Raw genomic sequence first — 20,159 nt, forward strand, 5'->3', positions numbered from 1 at the left:
AGCAGTCTCAGGATTGCAGGGTATTCATTTCTATACTGCAAAATCAATTTACTGCTGCAGGTAGACACCCACCACCCTCCATAAATCTTGCCATCTGCTCAGCACAATGACACCAAGCTATGTAAACGAACAGAAGTCTCTCACATTTTTTCACTGGGAAGCCCCAAAACACATTAGCAAAGACTGTGCCTCGCATCATGGTAGTGATCATGATACAGGTGGGGACCTCAGCCACAGCAGGATCACGCTTCCCCAAGATTAATCAGCAATACAGCATCAGAGCCAGAGAGAACAGACATCTGGATGCTGAGGGCTGAGAGTGCAGGTTAACTGCCCAACTCTTCTCTTGCAGCAACCGCAACATGAGAATTACCCTAAGCCTCGGCCATTGCTAAGCCTCGGCACCTTGCCCACAAGTCCCTCACTTTCCCACCCCATCAAACCAACCACATTGCTTCCTCTTGTAAAGGAAGAGACTGTTTTCTTCCATTTTTTCCCCTATCTGAAAGAAGTCTAAAGATGTGCAGTTTAAACACATCAGCTTTGCAATCCTGCTAAGTGTTTTAAACACCAATGATCTTGGAGCCAAACCATACGTCTGGAGGAAAAGTCAACTCTCCCTAGCACTATAATAAGGGAGATTTATCCAGAGCAGCTACCTAAGCAAAACATACTAAAGACTGAGGCCAAAAGCCTCCAGATGAGAGAATGCAAACTCAACTCTTGTAACAGCTTTGGAAAACTCACCCTGCTTGACAGCTAACTCTCCTCCCAATCCCAAACACTATCAGGTCATCCGCAGAGCTACATCTAGTCACCAGCAAGAACATCCCTCCTACCCCTCCATCAGCTTACAGGTCAGTCAGCCAGCAGGGTCCCTACTCCAACGCGTGTCTACATCAGATTAAGAGCTTGTCTAATATAATCATAATCTTCACAAACTAGATGCAATAGTAATTTTGCAACTGCCAAGGACAACAGACAAAATGCAAAAAGTGGCAAGAAGGCCCCTTTAAGCAGTTGCACATTATAAATTGCTGGGAAAAGCACGATGGGCTAAATTCTCGGGTGGTGCGAGTGGGTGGAACGCCACTGAAGTCAATGGAACTGCGCCCAAAGAGATCAGCAGGAATTTGGCTCAAGAGCTATACACAACTCTGTGCAAAAGACCAGTTAAGTCCAAGGACTTGCAAGTGCTCAGCTCCAGTGATGAGAATAAGGTGGACTCTCTGCGCAGGAGAGATTCAGAAATGAGACAGTCTGACAACACAACGCTAGTGCTCACTAATGCAGTACAACTGGATAAAAGACGTGAACAAACACAAATGCGCATATTGCTGCCGGCTGCACTGCAGTATCAGATCTCTTGTACGCCGAATTAATGGAGCACTTGTAAGATCGGGCAATCAATTGTGTAGTTGATTGCCTGATCTTACCAGTGCTCCGTTAATTCAGCTGATAAGAGTTGTGCTTCTGGTTTAGTTTCTAAGAGACAATGACTTGGTGTTAGTCATTGTTTCCAAGCTGTATCTATCTGGGAAAGTTCAGTTTCCTTTCTCGGATTACTTGTTTTTTCCACAGTATTAAGAGCTATCTAGGGAAGGCCTAGTCTAGCAGCCCGTTGCCACTTGAATGACCCTCAACAGGAGAGGTTCTGGTTGGGGTTGCTTTGCCTGATCATCTGGGTTGAACTTTCAGAAGTCTGTAACTTCAGCCATGGCTGTGCATGCTAAGGAGATGTCAGGTCCCAGGTGTGGGCGTATGCTTGTCAAGCCTGGAGGACAGAGGCATTTAAAATGTAGGAGGGTGAATTTTTGGTGAAACCCAGCTTCTGGGACTGGCATAACACTAGAGAAATGAAGAGAGGGATGGAAGTCAAAGCTCTGGGATCTGGCACATGCGTTCTGAAAGGGCAAACCAGAGGAATTTAAGAGATATCTAACATGTAGTTCTTCTTACACAAAGATCATGCTATCATGGCATAGCAGGCCCTTCCTGCTGGAGAGGGGAGTTACGCCCAGCCCACTGAGAGCTTTCTGCTGCCAGATAAAGTGCCCAGCAGGATGGAGAAAAAGCACTTGCAGGAAGTTTTTATTTCTACCAGAAGGGTAAGTCAATACAGCTTTACAGTCAAATGATGGTTTCTGACAAGGTATTGGGCTAAAGATAAAAAAAAAAAAAAATCCCATAACACAGAAACATAGCTTGAGTCTACAGATTGGACCAGGCTGAATTTGCAGGGCTGGAGTTAGATAAAAGGGGTTTGATTTGACTTGTAAAACTCAACTAGTGTGATCTGGAAGTCATTGATGGAGAATAAATGCAGAACGCTAAGATGTAGAACTTTTACAGCCTCACTTTTCAGGCTGTATAACTATGCTTTAGAATTTAAAACAGCTGCTGTTCACCAGCACGTCTCCAGTGCCTAATTTTTAATCACATAGAGGCAGCATGCCAGGTTTCCAGGATCTTTTTCCCAGAGTATCAATTGTGTTCATAACATTTCTGCCTACTGATGAGATCATGAAAAGAAAGGACTCCTGCTTGCACCTTCTCTGTGTTTGGCTGAGATATCCTACAGCTTTCCTGTCGTTAGTGAAAATCTCAATAAAGCACTGCCCCTCACAACCACTCCCCACTATTCTTTGGGCTCATATAAGCACTATAATATCTAAACCTACTTGTTTTTAAATGAACACTCAAAAATCTACACCAATTTCCCAGGAGCTTCGCAGTCTCTAGCTAACACAAAACCATACATATGAGATCGCATGCAGAGAGAGACAAAGACATCTACAAGGAAACAGTGGGATCAGTTTGGAAGGACTTTTCGAGTTCAGGATATCAAGAAACTCTGGAGAAGGAAGGAGAGACTATTTCAGGAGGAGGAAGACAGAGAAAGAAGTGGGGTGCTGCAGCGCTCCCCAGACTGCTGCCTGCAGCAGTGTGGATGCAAAGCCAACTGAGCAGGCTGCACAATCAGAGAAGAGGAATAAGAAAGTAAAGGCAAATCAGGACTTGGTGAGACTTTAGAGTGGGAGGATTCCACTGCCCTGGTCTCAACACAGCAATTTACTCCCTGGCAGAGGCAAAGCTTAAGTAGGATCCTAATTAGGCAGCCTTTGAAATTAGGGAGAACCAAGAACCAAGACACACAGCAGGGTCTCTCACTGGCACAGGAAAAGGCTTTTGCTGTGCTGCTGCAGGGTCTGTGTGTGAGCAGAAGGGAGGGGGTAAATGGTTTCAGCTACTCTTCATTTTCTACAGAGCAGCATGAAAAAGGCTGCACTTTCCCCAGTGTGACATCCTCTGAAACAAGACGACAAAAGCTCCTCATGCCAATTAATACTTACTTTCAGGCCGGGGGGTCCAGGTGAGCCAGGGTTTCCATGAGGACCAGGAGGACCCTAAAAAAACACAATAAACAAAACAGAGTCAAAAGGAGTCGGTAGTTATCTGTGTTAGTCACAACCAGTGGAGCTGCAGAAAGCCTCAGGTTGTGATATAGCCAGACCTAGCTAACTCCATGCTAGCACTCTGCACCCCCAGCAGGGGTACAACTTTAACCAGACCCTCATTAGGCAGCCTTCTAAATGAGCCAGAACCAGGGATTAACTAGTGCCTAGAAAGCAAGCAAGCTCCCTGCGTTAGTGTATTGCCTCCTGTTAGGTACAGGACATGAGCAGCTTGCAAGACGGAATGAAACATCTTCCTTGCAAGTGCAGTCATCTCCTCCTCCTGCCCAGCAGTGCAAAATTCAAGCAAAGCCTTTAAAGCAGCCATCCCACTGCCTGAACCTGCTCTGTGACAGTGGTTTCTCTGGTGTGCCCAAGCCAGGCTCAGGTGGCCTAAAGTGACAACCGCCTTGATCTGCAGCTCACATGGGGCCCCGAGCCTATGGGCCTCTCGCCATCTGCTTTCCTCCCTCGAATGACTCTTCAGAGCTCCCACGCTGGCAACCAATACGGCTTTTAAAGCAAGGACACTGGAGTGCGTGAAACTTAGCTACCATTTCCTACCTACCTTTACAGAGGATGGCATGCGTCTGTCACAAGATATGTAGTGACAACAAGGTAATTCAGTTACAACAAGTATTCCCCAACTGGAAACAAAAATTACTTTGGGGCCAGAGGAGTTAAAACTCTGCAAAGAATCCCAAAGGACAGACGAAGGTAGACTGAGGGGAGCTGAAGAGTGTGGGGGCGTCAACAGTTTACTTGGCCAAAATTGAAGAAAACAGAAGTAGTTACTGCAGGGAAATTTTCAGTCGTTCAGCTATTTATTTAGCTTTTAGATGAACTCATTTCCTCTACAAAGCAAGTGAATTTTTGTCTTAAGAGGTTAGAAAGAAAATGGGATAGCAAGACAGTAAAACAAGGGGAGCAGGGGTAAGTCCATTTAAAGCTGTATTTTTGTATAGGCCCCATCAGGCAATGGCACTGTCAGACTATCTACTGTAGATCACATACAATGATATCTCCTTTTAAATCACATTTTGAAATCACTCTGCATATTTTCCAAAGACTATTTAAGGAGCTATCTATAACAAGCAGCTAAGAATAGTTTATCCTGGGTTTGTATACAGCACAGAAGATCTGTTAACCTTTTATGCAGAAGCAATAATAATTCTAAATCCTCTTGAACACGTTCCTGGGAGATGAAACAACCTGAATATTCAATTCCAAGGGTTCCTGTTCTGCCAAGACTGTGCAAGAGCCTTATACCACCATCAGAAGCAATTTAACTCACCCTCTAGTTAAAAGGAGTATAGGCTAGGGGATAAAAAGCCACTCAGACAGTTCCTCAGAAAGCTGTAATATTTTGAATGAGCACTCTAACATATGCAGGGCCAAAATCTTCAGGGTCGGATTTCCAGGGAAGATCACTGCAGTTAACATGCAACTGCCATCCAAGTTCAGTGCCCTTGGTCTCTCTTGAAAGAACACCACTGTGCTAATGTTTATTCAGTTTTATTTTTACACACTGCAATACAAAGTAATGGGTTTTTTATTTAGCTTTCTAGTATATCTTGTGGTATAGACAGCTGATGAATGCTCAACACTCTTTTACAACTTATGCTGCTCTGCTGTTCAGTTATAATGTTGAGGCCAAACTTTTTAAATGGCAGTTCTGTCCCCAAATACTTTTGCTGTCCCATTTTTAACTTCCTTCCAAATTCTCAGCCTGAAACTCTCTTATAGTCTACAAACCTCAAATGAAATTGAAACAGCTTTAATTAAAATAAAGGTGTTTGAGTATCAAGTTGCCATCTGAAAATCCACACAGCTGCTGTAGCCAGAGTAATTGGGCACCTGGTAGTCTTAAATTCATCTTCCTAGTAAAATATAGCATCATCTGTTCATCTAATCGGGTAGGAGACTGAAACAGAGATTTAATGTGCTGCCTAAGGTAATGTAAAAAGTCTGTGGCAACAAAAGGGCTTGAACCCAAGTCTTCCAGGTCCTAAATATGGAGGAAGATTAATATAAGTGACAGAAATTAGAACAGTAATGCCTCTATAAAAGGCAAGTTCCTAAAAAGTCCTTACCCATAAGCAATAATCAGGTAGTTCTGAGCAAGGTTCATAAATCTAGACTGCTGCTAGATCTGAGGAGGGAGTTCAGCTGTTATTCAACTTTGGAGTCAAGCAGCTTGGCTCAAAGCCCTTTTCAGTGCAGTTATTTGAAATCTGTGCTCCACCATAGTCTAGGCCAGGCTAAAAACAGTGTCAGGCCAGAAGGACCAGCATGGTTTGGTGCAACTTCTAGCTGAAAACGACAGAGTTTCCAGCAGGAAACCTGGAACATAGGAAGCTCGGCTGCTGATCGAGAACTCTTGGGTAACAGACTATAATCATGCCTCCAGCAAAGTTTGGTTTAGGTCTGGAAGAGACTATCCCAAAGCACAGCAACAAAGTCATAAAAAGCCTTAACCAAAAGCTGGATGGAAAAGAAGGGAGGAAGAGAAAGAAGAGTCCCAGTATCCAGTGACAAACATGCCATTACAGAAAACGCAGGCTCCTGACATACAAGATGGGGACGTTACCACTGGATTCAATGAGACTTGTGGTGTATAATCAGAAACCCATCCCGTTCCCAAAGACCAATGTGGTCTTATCCTAGTGAGAAGTAGCCACATCCTGCTGATTAAGTGACAGTGGGGAAGCCAGCCCGGCAAACAAGAAACTGCTGGAACCGAGTCTAGGGACTGTGCTCAGCATTTGAAACTGTGCTCTCAACTGTGGAGAGAAAAGGGCGTAGTCTGGCAGTAGTCCTAAAAATGGTAAAAATAACTGATCTTGATATGTTCCAACATGGTTAGTCCCGAATCTACGATTACACCCACATTCTTGGCAGAGGAGGAAGATGCAGTGTGGTACAGTTAGACGGGTGAGTAACAAAAGGTACAGGACAGCATCCGCCTCAGGAGCTGTTAGCAACACAAAATCTGAACAGGCAGGCCCTACAAATTAATCTCTGCCCCAATCTGCAAACCCTAATAGCCGTCATCATGCCCCAAGCTACCCGCCGTCGTTTTCTTAAACCCAATCCAATATTCAGAACTCATCTCTTATGGCACCCAGCAGAATCACCCGGTCTCCAGTTGGTGCTCCCATTAGCCATCTTTCCACAAAGAAGCAATTCAAGAGTTAATTGCTCTGCAGTTAGTTCTACAGTTAATTGCTGTATTCTTCTCAGGCTCTCCTGGATTTAATTCAATTTCCCATTCATCTCTAGAAATCAGGATTCTCCTAAACATACTTATTATCAATATCAATATTAGTTCTGCTTCTCTTTCTATGCACAGGATGGGGCAACACTGAGACCACTGAATGAGAAATCCCACAGCACGTATTACTAGTCACAAGCGTGCCTTTTTACCCACTCGCTTCGGCTCCCTCCTAACTGCTGAAACAATCCAGTCCAGCAACAAGCCGCCTTGCGTCTGAAATCTTCCAAGCTTCGCACCAGAAATTCCATGGAAAATTTTGTCATGGGACAGCAGGCACCGAGAACAATCCCCCAAATGTGTTCTCCAAACGAGGGGGTTCCCCAAAGGTGACGGGTTTGTAATCTCCCTGGAATGTCTTGCACGTGAACGATATCTATTGGAGAACGACACTGTGCCATCGAGTTCATCTCGGTGACGTGCCTGTAGAGGGGACCCTGCTCACAGAAGCGCTTTTATTTGTACTGGTTCACGGCCCGCACAAACTAACAAAAGTGCAACTGTGCACGGCTCCCTCGTCCCTCCAACATTCACAAGGGGGAGGAAAAAGGAAAAAACCCAACAATCCTCCAAACTCCTGTTAAATGCTAGAAAACTTCAGTCAGAGGAATAACCACTCATTCAAAACTCATTAGGTCTTGGGGTTTCACTATGTAAAGCAATTTTTTCTGCTCCTGACCTGCAGATCCCACTCTGACCTTTGGCTTGCTAAAAAATGAGCTAAATATTTGAAATGAAGCCAAACAAACTGTTTCTTTAAACATTTCTTCTCAGAAATTGGAAAACCTTCCTACTGGAACGAGGATATCGGAGAACCTGAACAGTCGACCGAATTCTTGCTTGTTTTAGGGGGGAAGCCTTGCATTTTGATGGGAAAGGGAGATTTTTTGCAACCACAGACAAAATGTAACAAGGACACGTCACATGAGGAGCCTGCAAGCTTTCAAGCTGCTGAGGTTCACAGTAGGATGGTAAGAGCATCCCAAAGCATCCATGAACACAGACACGTTTTCTCTACCTGCCCTTTTGTATTCATCCTGCGTTGTTCTGCTTAAGGGAGGTTAAAACAAGAGCAGCTGCAGTGTGCCAGGCTGTGTGGCCTTATTCCAAATTCTGCCTCCAGTCTGTTGTGTGAACATGGGTAAAACATTCCCCTTCTACCTCAGTTTCCTCACCAACATACTAGAGGGGGAGGCTGACTTCCAGTGGGATGCAGCTTTCTAAATTACTGAAGTGCCTTGGGAAGTTTCTCACTGCTCTGCAAGGAAAGCCATCAGCTGGAATCCTGCTGCTTCTCTCAGCTGTTGGCTTGCTGCCTCCTTCACACGGGGGGACAGGTAACTAGGGTTTACATAGCACTGGGGCAGAAGGTGGCATTTAAATGCAAGCATCATAGCTCAAAGTGCTTTTCTGCAAACCTTATTAAATCCTGGGTACACCGCTGGCCTCACTAGATCAGCGAGGACTGCCCAGAACCCCAGTTTGTGATGGACAGAGGTGCTGGCCAGAGCCCCTGCTGCAGCCAGCCTTGCAGGAGAAGCTAACCGAGCCCTGGGTGAGGCAGGAGAAAGCTGCAGCGGGGCAGGAGTTATTGCTCCGCTGGGAGCCCTTTGTTGACAGTTGCTTGTACAGCTTGTTAGCACAGCCCCGCTAGTAAAAACCCAGCCTCTGCCACCGCCTCCCCACTAAACCTTTGTGTTTGAAGAAATGTAAAGGTCATCAGCAGAAAAACATTCTGCGCTGAAGTGCAATACCCATCATCTAAACAGAACTGCTCTGCTCGGGCTGCTGAGCGCGCACCCGAGCGCCACACGTACAACTGCAGAATAGCTGTCCCAGGCCTGCCTGGCAAAGCGCTCTCTCATCACACAAGCTTGAGTAAACCTCACGCTGCTAAAATAGCCATTGCCTTCAAGAAGCATCTCAGATCGTATACAGACACTTGCCAGTGCACAAAGTACATTCTTTTGAGGAGAAACAGTGTGGACAGATTTCTTCTTTACTCCTCAGGTTCTTTAACACAAACACAAAAGCTGAAAAAGATCTAGTTGGATATAGCTAGAGAAAAAGCTTTCCTGTAAAGAACACATAACCAATGCAGTAGTATCTACACAGGCTTGCGGAGCATTTGAAAAAAAATGTCATTAGGCATAATTTCCAGTGATCAGTGGTGCAGCATTTTCACTGCTTTCCCTTGGAGTCCCCTATGGAGTAAAGAGAACATGAAACACCCGCTTTCATCTTTGCCTTCACATCTTCACCTGTCTTAGCGGGTCTCTGATGCTGAGTGATAGGGCGTACAATTAATTCCATTTGCCTAAAATGAGGGTCAGCCTTCAAAAAATCAAGGAAATGTCATTTTCAAGAACACTGCCACTATCTGCTCAGCTTCTCTACACTGGACTGCATTTTAATGCCGAGATGCGTCCTGAACCCAACCCTTTTCATTCCATTACAAAGACTGGCATTTGCTATTGTGAACCAGGGGCATTTGCTTACATGGAAGAGCAACATCCAGACTGTGCAGGCAAGCTATGTCTAGAGATGTTTATCTGCTGGAAACAAGGAGACAGAGTCATGAGATCAGCCAGCTCTTCTTATAAACTGTCACTGACCACAATCTCACCCTCAAAGCAAAAGCTGATCTGAGCTTTCATTTTACTCTTTCCAACATGGGGGGAGAAAGGAAAGTATAACAGCAGCAACACAGAATTCAAGGAGCGGAAATACTGCGCTACATCAACAAGAGAGCCACTTTATGGACTTCACAGCTCCAGAAAGTCAAGAGTCAAATGCTATGGCTAGATTTTCAAGTGAGCCAAGTAATTGCATGTAAGCATTAATAATGTAGAAATTATGCAAGCTAGAACAAGGGCAATTATGTCTCCTGCTTTAGGCCATAAACTGCACTGGTGACAAGGAGAAACCCTTCCCTTCCCCCAGCATCCAGCATTGCAAATTTGCATGCAAAGCTCCCCTCTCCTCAGAAGGTCCAGGCTGGTTTGAGGATCAGGTTAAGCAGAGGTAGAACATACCCCCTGCCATGTTGCACACTTATCTTTACATGGATCATGCACAACAAAAGCAAAAGATAAAAAATTCCCCTAAGCCTGTCTTAGTTTCTGGCAGCTCTTCTTCCTTGCAGTTAAATCCTTAAACCCCAAAGAGCCACAAGAAAAAATACTAGAAACATGTTGCAAAGCCAAAACAACATATGCACAGAGCAGTTTAGTCTCCAGGGCTCCAGGCAAAACATTTACAGAGCAATCCTTTTGCCCCCTCCCAAAATTTGCACAGTCTCTTTGCAGAGGTCTGTGCCAAGCCAGGCTCAGCTGTGCTGAACACTTCCTAACCGGGAACTCTTTTCTGGGCTGATTCTCAGCACCTCTGCTGGGGACTGAACTCAGAAATCCTTTGTTGCTTATTGCCCTTCAAGGGATCTTCTTGAATATACGATGGAGCATGCCACAGCTAGGCAACAACATGGAAAGAGTTATGACGTGACTGCCACAATGCTTTTTTTTTTTTCTTTTTTTTCTTCTAGCAAAACAAGTTTTGGTAGGTAGTGGAATTTGGATGTAGAGCTGAAAGTTGGTCATTCACATGGCAGGCAGGGGATGCAGCGGGGATCTCCAGCCACGGAGTCTAGATTGCATACCACAGGACTGCAAGAGGTAATACCAAACACCCGCTGTGAATGAAATGAACGGTGTAAAGAGCAAACTTTTAGCCTTATTGGGGACTTTATAGGAGTGGCAAGCTCCAGTCAATTTGCTCATGTGGTCGCTGCTCAGATATTTGTCAACAGAAGACATGAGGTCTGTATGACCAGTTGTGCCGAGTTGCTGATGTTTCACTAAAGAAAATATCCAGATGTGGAATGAATTATCCTATCCATAAAGCACACCTGAGCCAGATGATATCTAATGCCTTATGCTGATGGCCAAAAGCAGTATTCGAGTCTGTTGATATCCACGCCCATGCTGCAGGGCTCCTGAAAACCTTTTGGGTTCTACTGGTATAGAAAGACGATGCATTTATCTTTACCAGCTACTGCAAGATCTCACAGGGTTGTAACAAGTATACTTAGGGAACACCAGCCTTCTAAATCTTAACTTTTTGGTTTTTCTTTAAAGACCTTACATGGGGTTGAGTTTTTGCCAAGCATGTGTGAGCAAATCTCCCTCTGCTGCCAGTCCAGGATGCTGCCTGGATCACAATTCCAAGTTTTCATTCCTTTCAGTCTCAGACACTTGCATCTTTTGCTTCCCAACCCACATCAGTTCAGTGCACAGGAAATGGGTTTCATGACCACACCCTGTGCGACAGCACCTTGCTATCATGAAAATGATGCCAAGAGCTAAATGTATCCAGGTACAGGGTGCAGCCCTGCTTTGAGAGACTGCTTCTGCAGCTGGGCCAATGCAGAAAGCCTTTCTCATATAACACACCTAGCAACAGCACTCAACGCCAGCTACTTCCTCAGCATTGCACCCAATGCTCAAAAATCTGCATCAGAATTTAGCACAGAAGGAAATAATTCAGGATTTTGCAATGGATATTGAGGATCAGTTCAGGCATTTTGTTGTAGAGCCTGAAAATGAGTCAAATAGAAGGTTTCTGTTTGGAAAACGCAGTAGTTCATCTTTGTGTGATGGGCCTATGGTCCCAGACCAAGGTCTCAGACCTTGGTCCCACTAGTGAAGGCACAGTGACAGTGAAAAACCTCAAAGGAAGCAATTTTGGGAATCTGGGGGACTGAAAGATAGAGAGGGGAAAGCATCCAAAGCCAGTATCAGCACCGGGCTTGCAAGGAGTGGATGACAGAGACAAAATGGTGAGAGAGACAGAGCTCATCCTACTGACAGGCATTCTGAAACATTCATCCCCAGCCTTTGCTGATGCCAAACCTTAGCTTGGAGAGGCTGCAAATCACCCAAGTGCGGTCTCCTAAAAACCTTCAAAAGGGAATGAAAGAAAGGAGGAAGGCCAAACATCAACAGCTGGGCTTGAAGCAAGCACTACTCAGTGACAGCCCTAAGACCAGACACCAGCAGCAGGACAAGTGGATGCAGGTAGAGATGTAGAGAAATTTTTAAACCACTTACTCGGGATCCTCTCTTGCCAGGTGGTCCTGGTAAGCCCGGTAGACCTGGTGGACCCTAGGAGGGGGGGAAAAAAAAAAAAAAAAGTATTATTCACAGTTCTACAACAGGATGGTGTTCTTGACAGTGTTTCAGAGAAACCCATATTACAACTGCTTGAAGAAGACCTTGGGAGAAGGATCAGTTATAACACAAAGGCCAGAAATTCCCTTCAGCTTACATTATCGCCGTAAAGGGATAAAAGCCATGCACAATAACATTTGCAGCACCATTTGTTTCCATAGACCAGAGACTGAGTGTTCACATCATCTTGCTGTGGACTGCATTCCTGTGATCACAGCTGGGTTTCACACTTCCAGCTTCCTGGACCTGTGCTGTAACACAGGGGTAACAACTGTCTCAGCTTCGGATTTTCCTGCTACGTGCTAGCACACAACAGAAGTAATGTGTTAGCACCTTGGCGAGGGAGGAACACTGTGCGTTGTAATAAATACCAGCTGAGGAAGCATAGTTCTTGGTAGTGTAGGTCCCTATATGAGTTGTAACATAATCACATCCCAGCACTTCATATTTTAAAGCAGCGTGTTATAAAATGTAATAAAATTGGTGTCAATGTTGGAAATTCTTAAGTATGGCTCTATAATATAGGGGAGGTCAACTCAGACATGTCAGAGTAGCAGGGCTTCTTGGAAGAGGGTGAGAACAAAGTGGAGATATCAGGTGCCCAGCTGTGCACTGATCTGAAACAGGTTAGGGAAAAATACTTAACCAATGAGGTTTGAACTCCTTTGAATTTATTCATTTATTTATTCATTTTTCAATGGACTAGAGAATTCAAATTTCCAGAGAGCCGCTTGCAACTCCTAATAACTCTTCGAAACTTTTTTTCCTCAAGCCAAACATATCTGACAAGAATAACTGCTAATTAAAGTGTCTCCCAGAGGATTTATATTCTAGTAGCTTGTCACAAAAGATGGGTTTTCATTTTTTGCGAGGAGAGAGAGATTCAGAGCAGCAGATGAAGGATGTCTGGAAGGCAGCCTGAACTCTCTGACCACGTGGCGGTCCAGGGAGCTCTTCCCAGGAGCAGCGCTCCGTGGGGAAGGCAGGCGGGTCTCACGGAGAGGGTGAGCCCTCTCCGAGGCCGAAGCATTGCCCAGCAGAACCGCTCAGATGCTGCAGAGCGTTACTGGCCCAGAGGAAGAGCTAAAAGTTCATCATCACTAATGCAGTTTTCAGGAGTCACCAAGAGTGTGATTTAGTAACTAAAATAAACCCTGGAGATCCCCACCCTAAGTCTCATCCCCAAGATAAGATTTCAAACAGAGAAAACCTGGCTGAACCATCCAGATAGCTCCGGTGAATAAGCACTCCCTAATTTTACCAGCCCTCCTATACGGCAGATGAGCAACAAATTAATTGATATCAAAGAGACCTTTTAGAAGACATCCAGCCAAACCTCAGTACAATAAGAAATAGCCAGGGGGAGAAGCAGGCAACGCCCAGGGTCATCCTCTCTGTGCTACTAATTTGACAGCACATCAAATGAATCAGAACATGTCTTTCGGAAGTTATTTCCATTTATAGTAAAGATGACAAGAAAATGATTGTTTTAGAAGTGTTAGAGCTCATTTCCCATACTGGCGCACCCAGACTGCTACTGTAGCACTCACTGCTACTGCCCAGCACTGCCTGCTCCCAGGTCTGGAGGTTTCTAGCCCAGTCCCTATGGGTTGGGACACATTTATCCAACCCCTTTGCAAGTTGCCTATTGCTGGCTAACACGGTATTACTGGTCCTTGCATTAACCATTCTCGTTGATACAGCTGACCTTCATTTTTAACAACACACACACACACACACACCATTTTAACTGGCCATGGCGCCAACTCAGCCTTGCGCATAATACAATTATGCAGCTGTGCAAAAGACACATAATCATAGTATTTTTTAAGCCTGGTAGATCCAGAATCCAAGCTTTTATTTAAAAAAACCCTTTGCCCTTTTAGTTGGGAAGATAGCTATCAAAACATGAATCCAATGTAACTGATGCAGTGATGGTTAACGGAGTTAAACAAAGGTGAATTCAAATCCTTAATCTCTTTTCCATTAAAAGCCATCCCTATTTACCCCTAAAAAGCAGCAGCAAAAGGGAAGATGCAACCGTCTCCTCAGAACAGCGTTCCTGGCGTACCAAACTTGAGGCGACCTCTTCCACCTTCCTGCTAACTTGGCCACTTGAGTACAAGTGTTCTCCAAAAACGTGGGCTGTTCAGAATAAACTGAAGCTAGCATATAAATAAGAAGAGAGTTAATACCTGCACTGGAGTGGGGATATGGAGTTAGCGGAAGGCATTTGGCTGGGACAGCACAGAAACAGCAATACATAACTCAGGCGTTCCTGCCACTTGACTTTGGTCTAATCTGTGATGTGACCTTTCCTTCAACCTTTTCTTCCTCTCCTGAAGGGGAACAGGAACAAGCCAGCTGTGGGATGAGTGGCTCCTCCATGAAGCCATGCATAGGGCAAGAGCGTGACCACAGATAAGTAGGAGGGAATTCAAGATAGAAGATGACTCTCGTGATACTGCAGTGACCGGGTGAACACGGGCAATTGTCATGAAACATGATGCACTGCAAGGCCATGGTCTAGTTTCCCGTACGGTCACTTGGTCGCGTGCTTGGACTGGATGTGTATTGTGCCGTTCTAGTGACTCACTCCTCCTCAAGCCTGTATGCCTACATATCATCCAGCTCAAGTTTTCAGAGAAGAGGCCCACATCAGACAACTGGCTTTGACCGGAGAGAGCAATGCTGACATACACACTAAGAGAAAAGCACATCTGCAGAGGCAGCCAGGGAAAAATAAGGCTGGATCAGGGCCCAGCTACTTAAGGATGATAGATACAGTCCCACTTAAAATGTAAGGCTCCAGGACATGGAGAAGAGATGCTTCTCAACAGAACCACCACACAGCAAGCCTCCAGAGCCCACCTGCAGGTAACCCAGGCAGTCCCTATGCTCAAAGACATGTCCATCTGCATCCCTCACAGAGGGATGCAGGGAAGAGTTAAATTAATCAAACAGAGCCTACATGGACCTTTCCATTGTAACCTTTAGAGCATCCCCATGGAAGTCTATCGTGAGCAGTGGGAAGTGCTCCAAGAGACAGGAGAGTTTCCTCTTCCTGGCAGCTGGAGGGAGACAACGCTGCTCTGCTCCTACCCTTCCACCGCATGGATGCCTGGAGAGCTCTGCAAAGCTGACAGTTGACTGCAGCAAACCACCAATCCCACCATTTCAATTCTGAGTCAGTGGCTTCTTGCCTACTCCTTTCTGCAAACTGAGGGAGGAGAACGCACACCCTGTTATCACATGAAGCAAAATCAGAGATCAAGGAGAAACATGGCAGAAGAACAACTCTTTTCTCAGGCCAAAACAGCAAAACTGTTAACCAGCCTGAACAGTTCTGTGAAACAACTAATGGCAGCCACATGAAAGTTTAACCCTTCTCACTTTCCCACGGTAGCATTAGCAATGACTACTGATCCCACCAAATGATTATAGGATTTATTCTAGGCTGCTGCTGGGAAACTTTCTGGTGCAAAAGGGACTTTTTTTCCTAGCTTCTTGAGCTTCAATTTGCAAATGGAGAATTAAACTAGGTTCTCTGAAAGGAAAATACATTGGACCCTGAGGACAAGAGAAATCTCACTGTTTCCTCTTGCTGCCGAGATTAGCTAGTTTATGCCTCTCCCACATCACTAAGCTTCTCACACTGCTTCCTCTGCCTGCAGCAATACCACTGGGAGCTCAGGTGCCTTCAGATCTCAAAGCCTGGGCAAGGCTGAGCCTGTTCAGGGAAGACTTCAACGAAAACATCATCGGCACAGGAATTGGTGCTGGTGATTTGGGAAATGACTCTCTTCCTTTTGAATCATTAGTAAATCAAGCTTATCAGAGAGCTAGGTAGTCCTGTAATCATTTCCCCCGGGGCAAGCGGTCAGCCTAGTAGTAAATAAGCTAATGATCACCCAGACCATCGTGTTCCAGTGCAACTCCACTGACAAACACATCTGTATTTTAGGATCTCTCCAACACACTGCTCCCTTCCCTCTTCTGTATCCCTGTTTAGTGGCACTGTTTGTTCTCCTTTATCCCAGAAATGGCTGCATTTCCAGGGTGGGCATGCTGCAGTTTGCAAAACACTGAAAGGACTGAAGAGGAAAGAGGGAACATTCCTCTTTCTCAGATGCTAATGGATATGGTGAAAGTCATCTTAAAAGTGAGTTCAGAAAACATACCAACAGCTTCTTCCTGCGTTGGCACAAAATTTTAAGCAGTGATTACCTGCAAATAGAGAACCTGTGTTTTGTCCTCCCTCCTGCAGGGAGAGGAGGCATATTTCAAATGCAAGGCTACTGCCAATGTTATAAATTCACCATTTAGTCTAGTAACTCTGAAAAGCACCCGCATGCAGGGACTGGCCGGCTCCAGGGAAAGAGCTAGAATTAACATTTCCCTGCTCAGCAGAATGGAAGAGAAGGAAAAGAGCTCGTCCGCAAAGGACAAATCAACCCCTCCTTACCTCCGATATCAGCAACACCAAGGACGGCTGTCCTTGCTAGGCACTTCTCAGAGAGGAACTGAATGAAAACCTCGCTTGAACCACTGCCTAAAACAAACCTGGAGGTTTGGGAAAAAAAACCAGCACTTGGGTTACTCTCTCTTCCAAGGCAGATTTAAATTTGGACACACCATGGTTTTAAGCAGGCTAAGGAGAAAAAGCCCTCAAAATTCTGATAGAAACCAAGATGTTGGTGAAAAGCCAGACTCATAACATAACCTCTGCAATACATAGATATTAATTCTGGGTCTGTACAACACCTGTCACAGTAAAGTCCTTGTCACAACTGGGTTTCTAATACTGTGACAATACAGCAAATGGTAAAATATTAGTATTCCTGCCTGATGAAAGCAGCTTTTTTACAGAGACGTTTCAAGAACAGTCTCTGCATGAGACACTTCAGACTCTCAGACAGGCTCAGACCACAGAAGGAAGTCTGAAAGAGTGTGAAGAAATAAAGGGATCCCAAATTACATCACTCTTTTTCTATTTTTACAGATTTGTTAAGTATATATATATTTATATGAATACATCCCTACATTAGTCCCAGCACCTATATCCCGCTGACACTTGCAGCTACTGCTCCTCAAAATGAACCTCCTTTTATGCAAACAGAGCTCTGTGATGCTTAATCATTTGCCTATGACAAAGTTTCCCTTTGGGAAGAGTACTGATTAAATTAGCAAAAATTTATGACCCAACTGTGTGAGCGAAGCTAAAACTTTTCCCATGTATTATACAAAGTGTGCAATTTCTTTTTCCCTTTTTTTTTTTTTTTCTTTTTTTAAAACATGACTCATTCATTAAAAGACATTCAAACACATTGTGTGTTCCTGAATTCATCATACACTGTCAGCCTGAGCAGCCTTTTCTGGTACAAGGAGGGCTGGAAATAGGCACTTTGTAGTTTATCAGTGTTCCCGATCACCTCTTTCTCCCCTGCCCACTCGCTAAATTGGCAAGGTCTGCTTCGTTATACAAGGAGCTGGGCTCCAAGACAAACTGCTCATTCAGAAGATGGCAGCTGGAGCAGTCTAGACTGCGAACACGCTCCGAAACATCTGCCTTTAAAACAATGCTGCCTGCCAGAATAACGCCCCACCTCTGTCTGGGACGCCGCCACCAGGGTTCGAACCCGGGGCTCCTGGCTGCGCAACGCGCTCTGCAGATGGAAACCTGGGCGGCCGACTGCGCTCTCACCCCGTGACTCTTCCGACCGGGATGCTCGGGGAGGTGTCTGCGACGCGCTCCCTCCCTCCCGGCACCTCTGGCCTTACTCAGGGCTTCCACCGCCTCTTAGCTCAGGTGGCCACACTCTGCTCCTCCATACCTTCCAGCCTCAGGTAGGATCTTCTTGCTCTAAAATAACCCTCTGATGTTTATCAACAGAGGAAATTTGAGGCTTTTTGCCTGTGGTGGGCAGAAACATGCAGAATTACAGCCTTATTGTATAGCAGTAGAAAGGCCCACGTGGTATACACTGTATATAACCCGGCCAGACCACGGCTGCTCCAGGGCCAGCGGCTCTACGACATGGCACAGAGCACCATGGCAGGAGGTGCTGAGGGGCAGCGGAGAAGGCTGCAGCCCCCCAAACTCCCCCCAGCAAATCCACTGCTGGTATAAACAAAATCCCAGGGAGCGAGTAAAACGCCGTCCACCAAAGAATCCAAAACATCTATCGCATCACGGCCTCGTGAGGGCTCGAGGGCTCGACACGCTGTCAACAGAACCTTGTTTTTCTTTTGTGGCTGTCCAAGCAGCCATGTGCCGGGGTCCCGCCGTCCTGCAAGCTCAGCAGAGACCTGCCCGGCCCCGCGCCGGGAGGGGCGATCATGCTCGGCTCCGCCGAGGTGCTGCGGGAAGCCGTGGGGATGATTCAGAGGAAAGCGTGCCAGCTGCTGAGTCAGGGCTGTGTTCCTGACTTAGCACGATGCTCGGGTGGTTTTTTTGCCGTTTTCCCCATCTTCAGAAGAGATTTAGAGCGGAGATCCCAAATGCCTGTGGTTATTAATGGCTCTCGAGCAATTTTTCTTTTTTAGGAGCACATTACCCTCCCTCTTTCAGCCGCCCAGGAAACTCAGCATTCCTGAAGAATTAATACTCTGCCATTAATTGCATGTGGGACAGTGTCTTCATTTCCTGTTGCGCTGCAGCACGGTGGTCTTTTAGGACAGCTGCCCAGATTAAACCACAGAGGATGCTGTCTCTTATTGCTAGGTGAAGATATTCTTTTAGCCCGCTGCTCATATTCCTCTAACCATGTGGATACCTCTCCCAGCTGCGGGGAAGGGGCCCTGTGCACAGCTAAGATTATACTACATTTTTGCATTATTCGAAAAGCCAGAATTGAGCAGACCACACAGTGCCCGATTAATCCAGCCTCACACCTGGCCGTCATTCAGACCCTGGCTGTCGTTCAGCCCCCGATTTAGGGAGCATCAGGATTATCCTCTCTAGCTGGAAAGCTTGTGGAGCACCTGGGGCTGCAATGGCTGCATCCTGAGCCTGTGTGCAGGAAGGGGGGAGAAAGAGAAAACCAATCCCCCAATCTCCGCCTGCGCTCCACCACCCATCAGGTCACGGCTACTCTCTGCTCTCAGGGTGACACTGCACCTAAGCAAGGCGGCGAGCCAGGACCAGCTCTGAACCAACCCAGCCTCGGGACATGCAGGACTGGGAGAAGGTGGGAGAAGACCTCAGGCCACCTTCCCAGCACGCAAAGATGACAACGCCGGGTTTTCCCGGTCCCTTTCTGTTCCCCACGTTACCTGCGTGCTGCCCTGTCCTCCCCCGGAGCACGGCCTGGCAAGCAACAGCCCCACGGGGGCAGTGCTTGTCTTCTCCTTTAACCACCCTTTAGTGTTGGGAGGAGAAAAGCACCCAGAAGCAAAACTGTCCTTGCAGACCCCCAGACCACTCTTGTGGGGTGAGGACAGGCAAGGAGCAGCCAGCTGCCAGTCCGCCTGCGCACACTGATCATTTCCAAGGTAGCCCAAATCCTCGTGGAAAAGGCAGAAGGCAGTTTTCCACCCACCCTTCCCCCTGCCCAGAGCAACAGTCATCTTGAAGAGGCCTTGTATCAGGTAACACAAGTGGGCAAACTCGCTCACTGTCTTATCCTTCCACCCTTGTGCCAGACTTCGTATATCCCCATGCCAGGTCCCAGCCCATAATCTGCTCAATCCAGGGAAAGTGGCGGGCTGAGATGTCGTGCGCCAGACCAGGAAGGGCTGTACTGACCTCATCAGAAACGCCTGCCCAGTAACACGGGGCTAGTGCCAGGTAATTACTCAACCACGAAGCATTTATCAGCACTTGTTCTGAAACACGCTCCTCTGGCCATATAAATGCTGCATTAATTTCTCAACATGTCATCTCGATTCCACTCCTTTCTCCTCTTTCTCTTCCCACGTCAGAGATAGTCAACGAAGTATTGTACGGAGATCTCCGAGTGAGTCACGGAAGCGATCAAACACCGCAGAGCGGCCAGCTCCAGCGGAGCCATACCCCTTCCCTCCTTAATGCCGACTTTGTTTCCAGCAGTCAAAGAGGGTAAGGCCAGAGAGAGACTCGAGATGTTCTCCCTTCCCTCGATTCAGGACTCTAGTTGTTCTCAGACCAGATGGAAAAATCCTGCCATCTCTTCTCTCAGCTCTCCATGGCCTGAATCAGTTTGGTCGCTATGATTCACAAGC

At 46.2% G+C, this 20,159-nt stretch overlaps 1 protein-coding gene across 1 annotated transcript in view; it reads right to left on the bottom strand.

Moving 5' to 3' along the window:
- Positions 1-20,159, bottom strand: part of COL27A1 (collagen type XXVII alpha 1 chain) — a 154,331-nt gene that overhangs the window by 130,891 nt on the left and 3,281 nt on the right. The window contains exons 3-4 of the mRNA XM_067309369.1: positions 11,838-11,891; positions 3,354-3,407 (exon numbers count right to left, since the gene is read on the bottom strand). Coding sequence (XP_067165470.1) covers positions 3,354-3,407; positions 11,838-11,891 — 108 coding nt within the window. The remainder of the gene's footprint in view (positions 1-3,353; positions 3,408-11,837; positions 11,892-20,159) is intronic.

The sequence above is a fragment of the Apteryx mantelli genome, chromosome 21 (assembly GCF_036417845.1).
Source record: "Apteryx mantelli isolate bAptMan1 chromosome 21, bAptMan1.hap1, whole genome shotgun sequence".
Classification (NCBI taxonomy): domain Eukaryota; kingdom Metazoa; phylum Chordata; class Aves; order Apterygiformes; family Apterygidae; genus Apteryx; species Apteryx mantelli.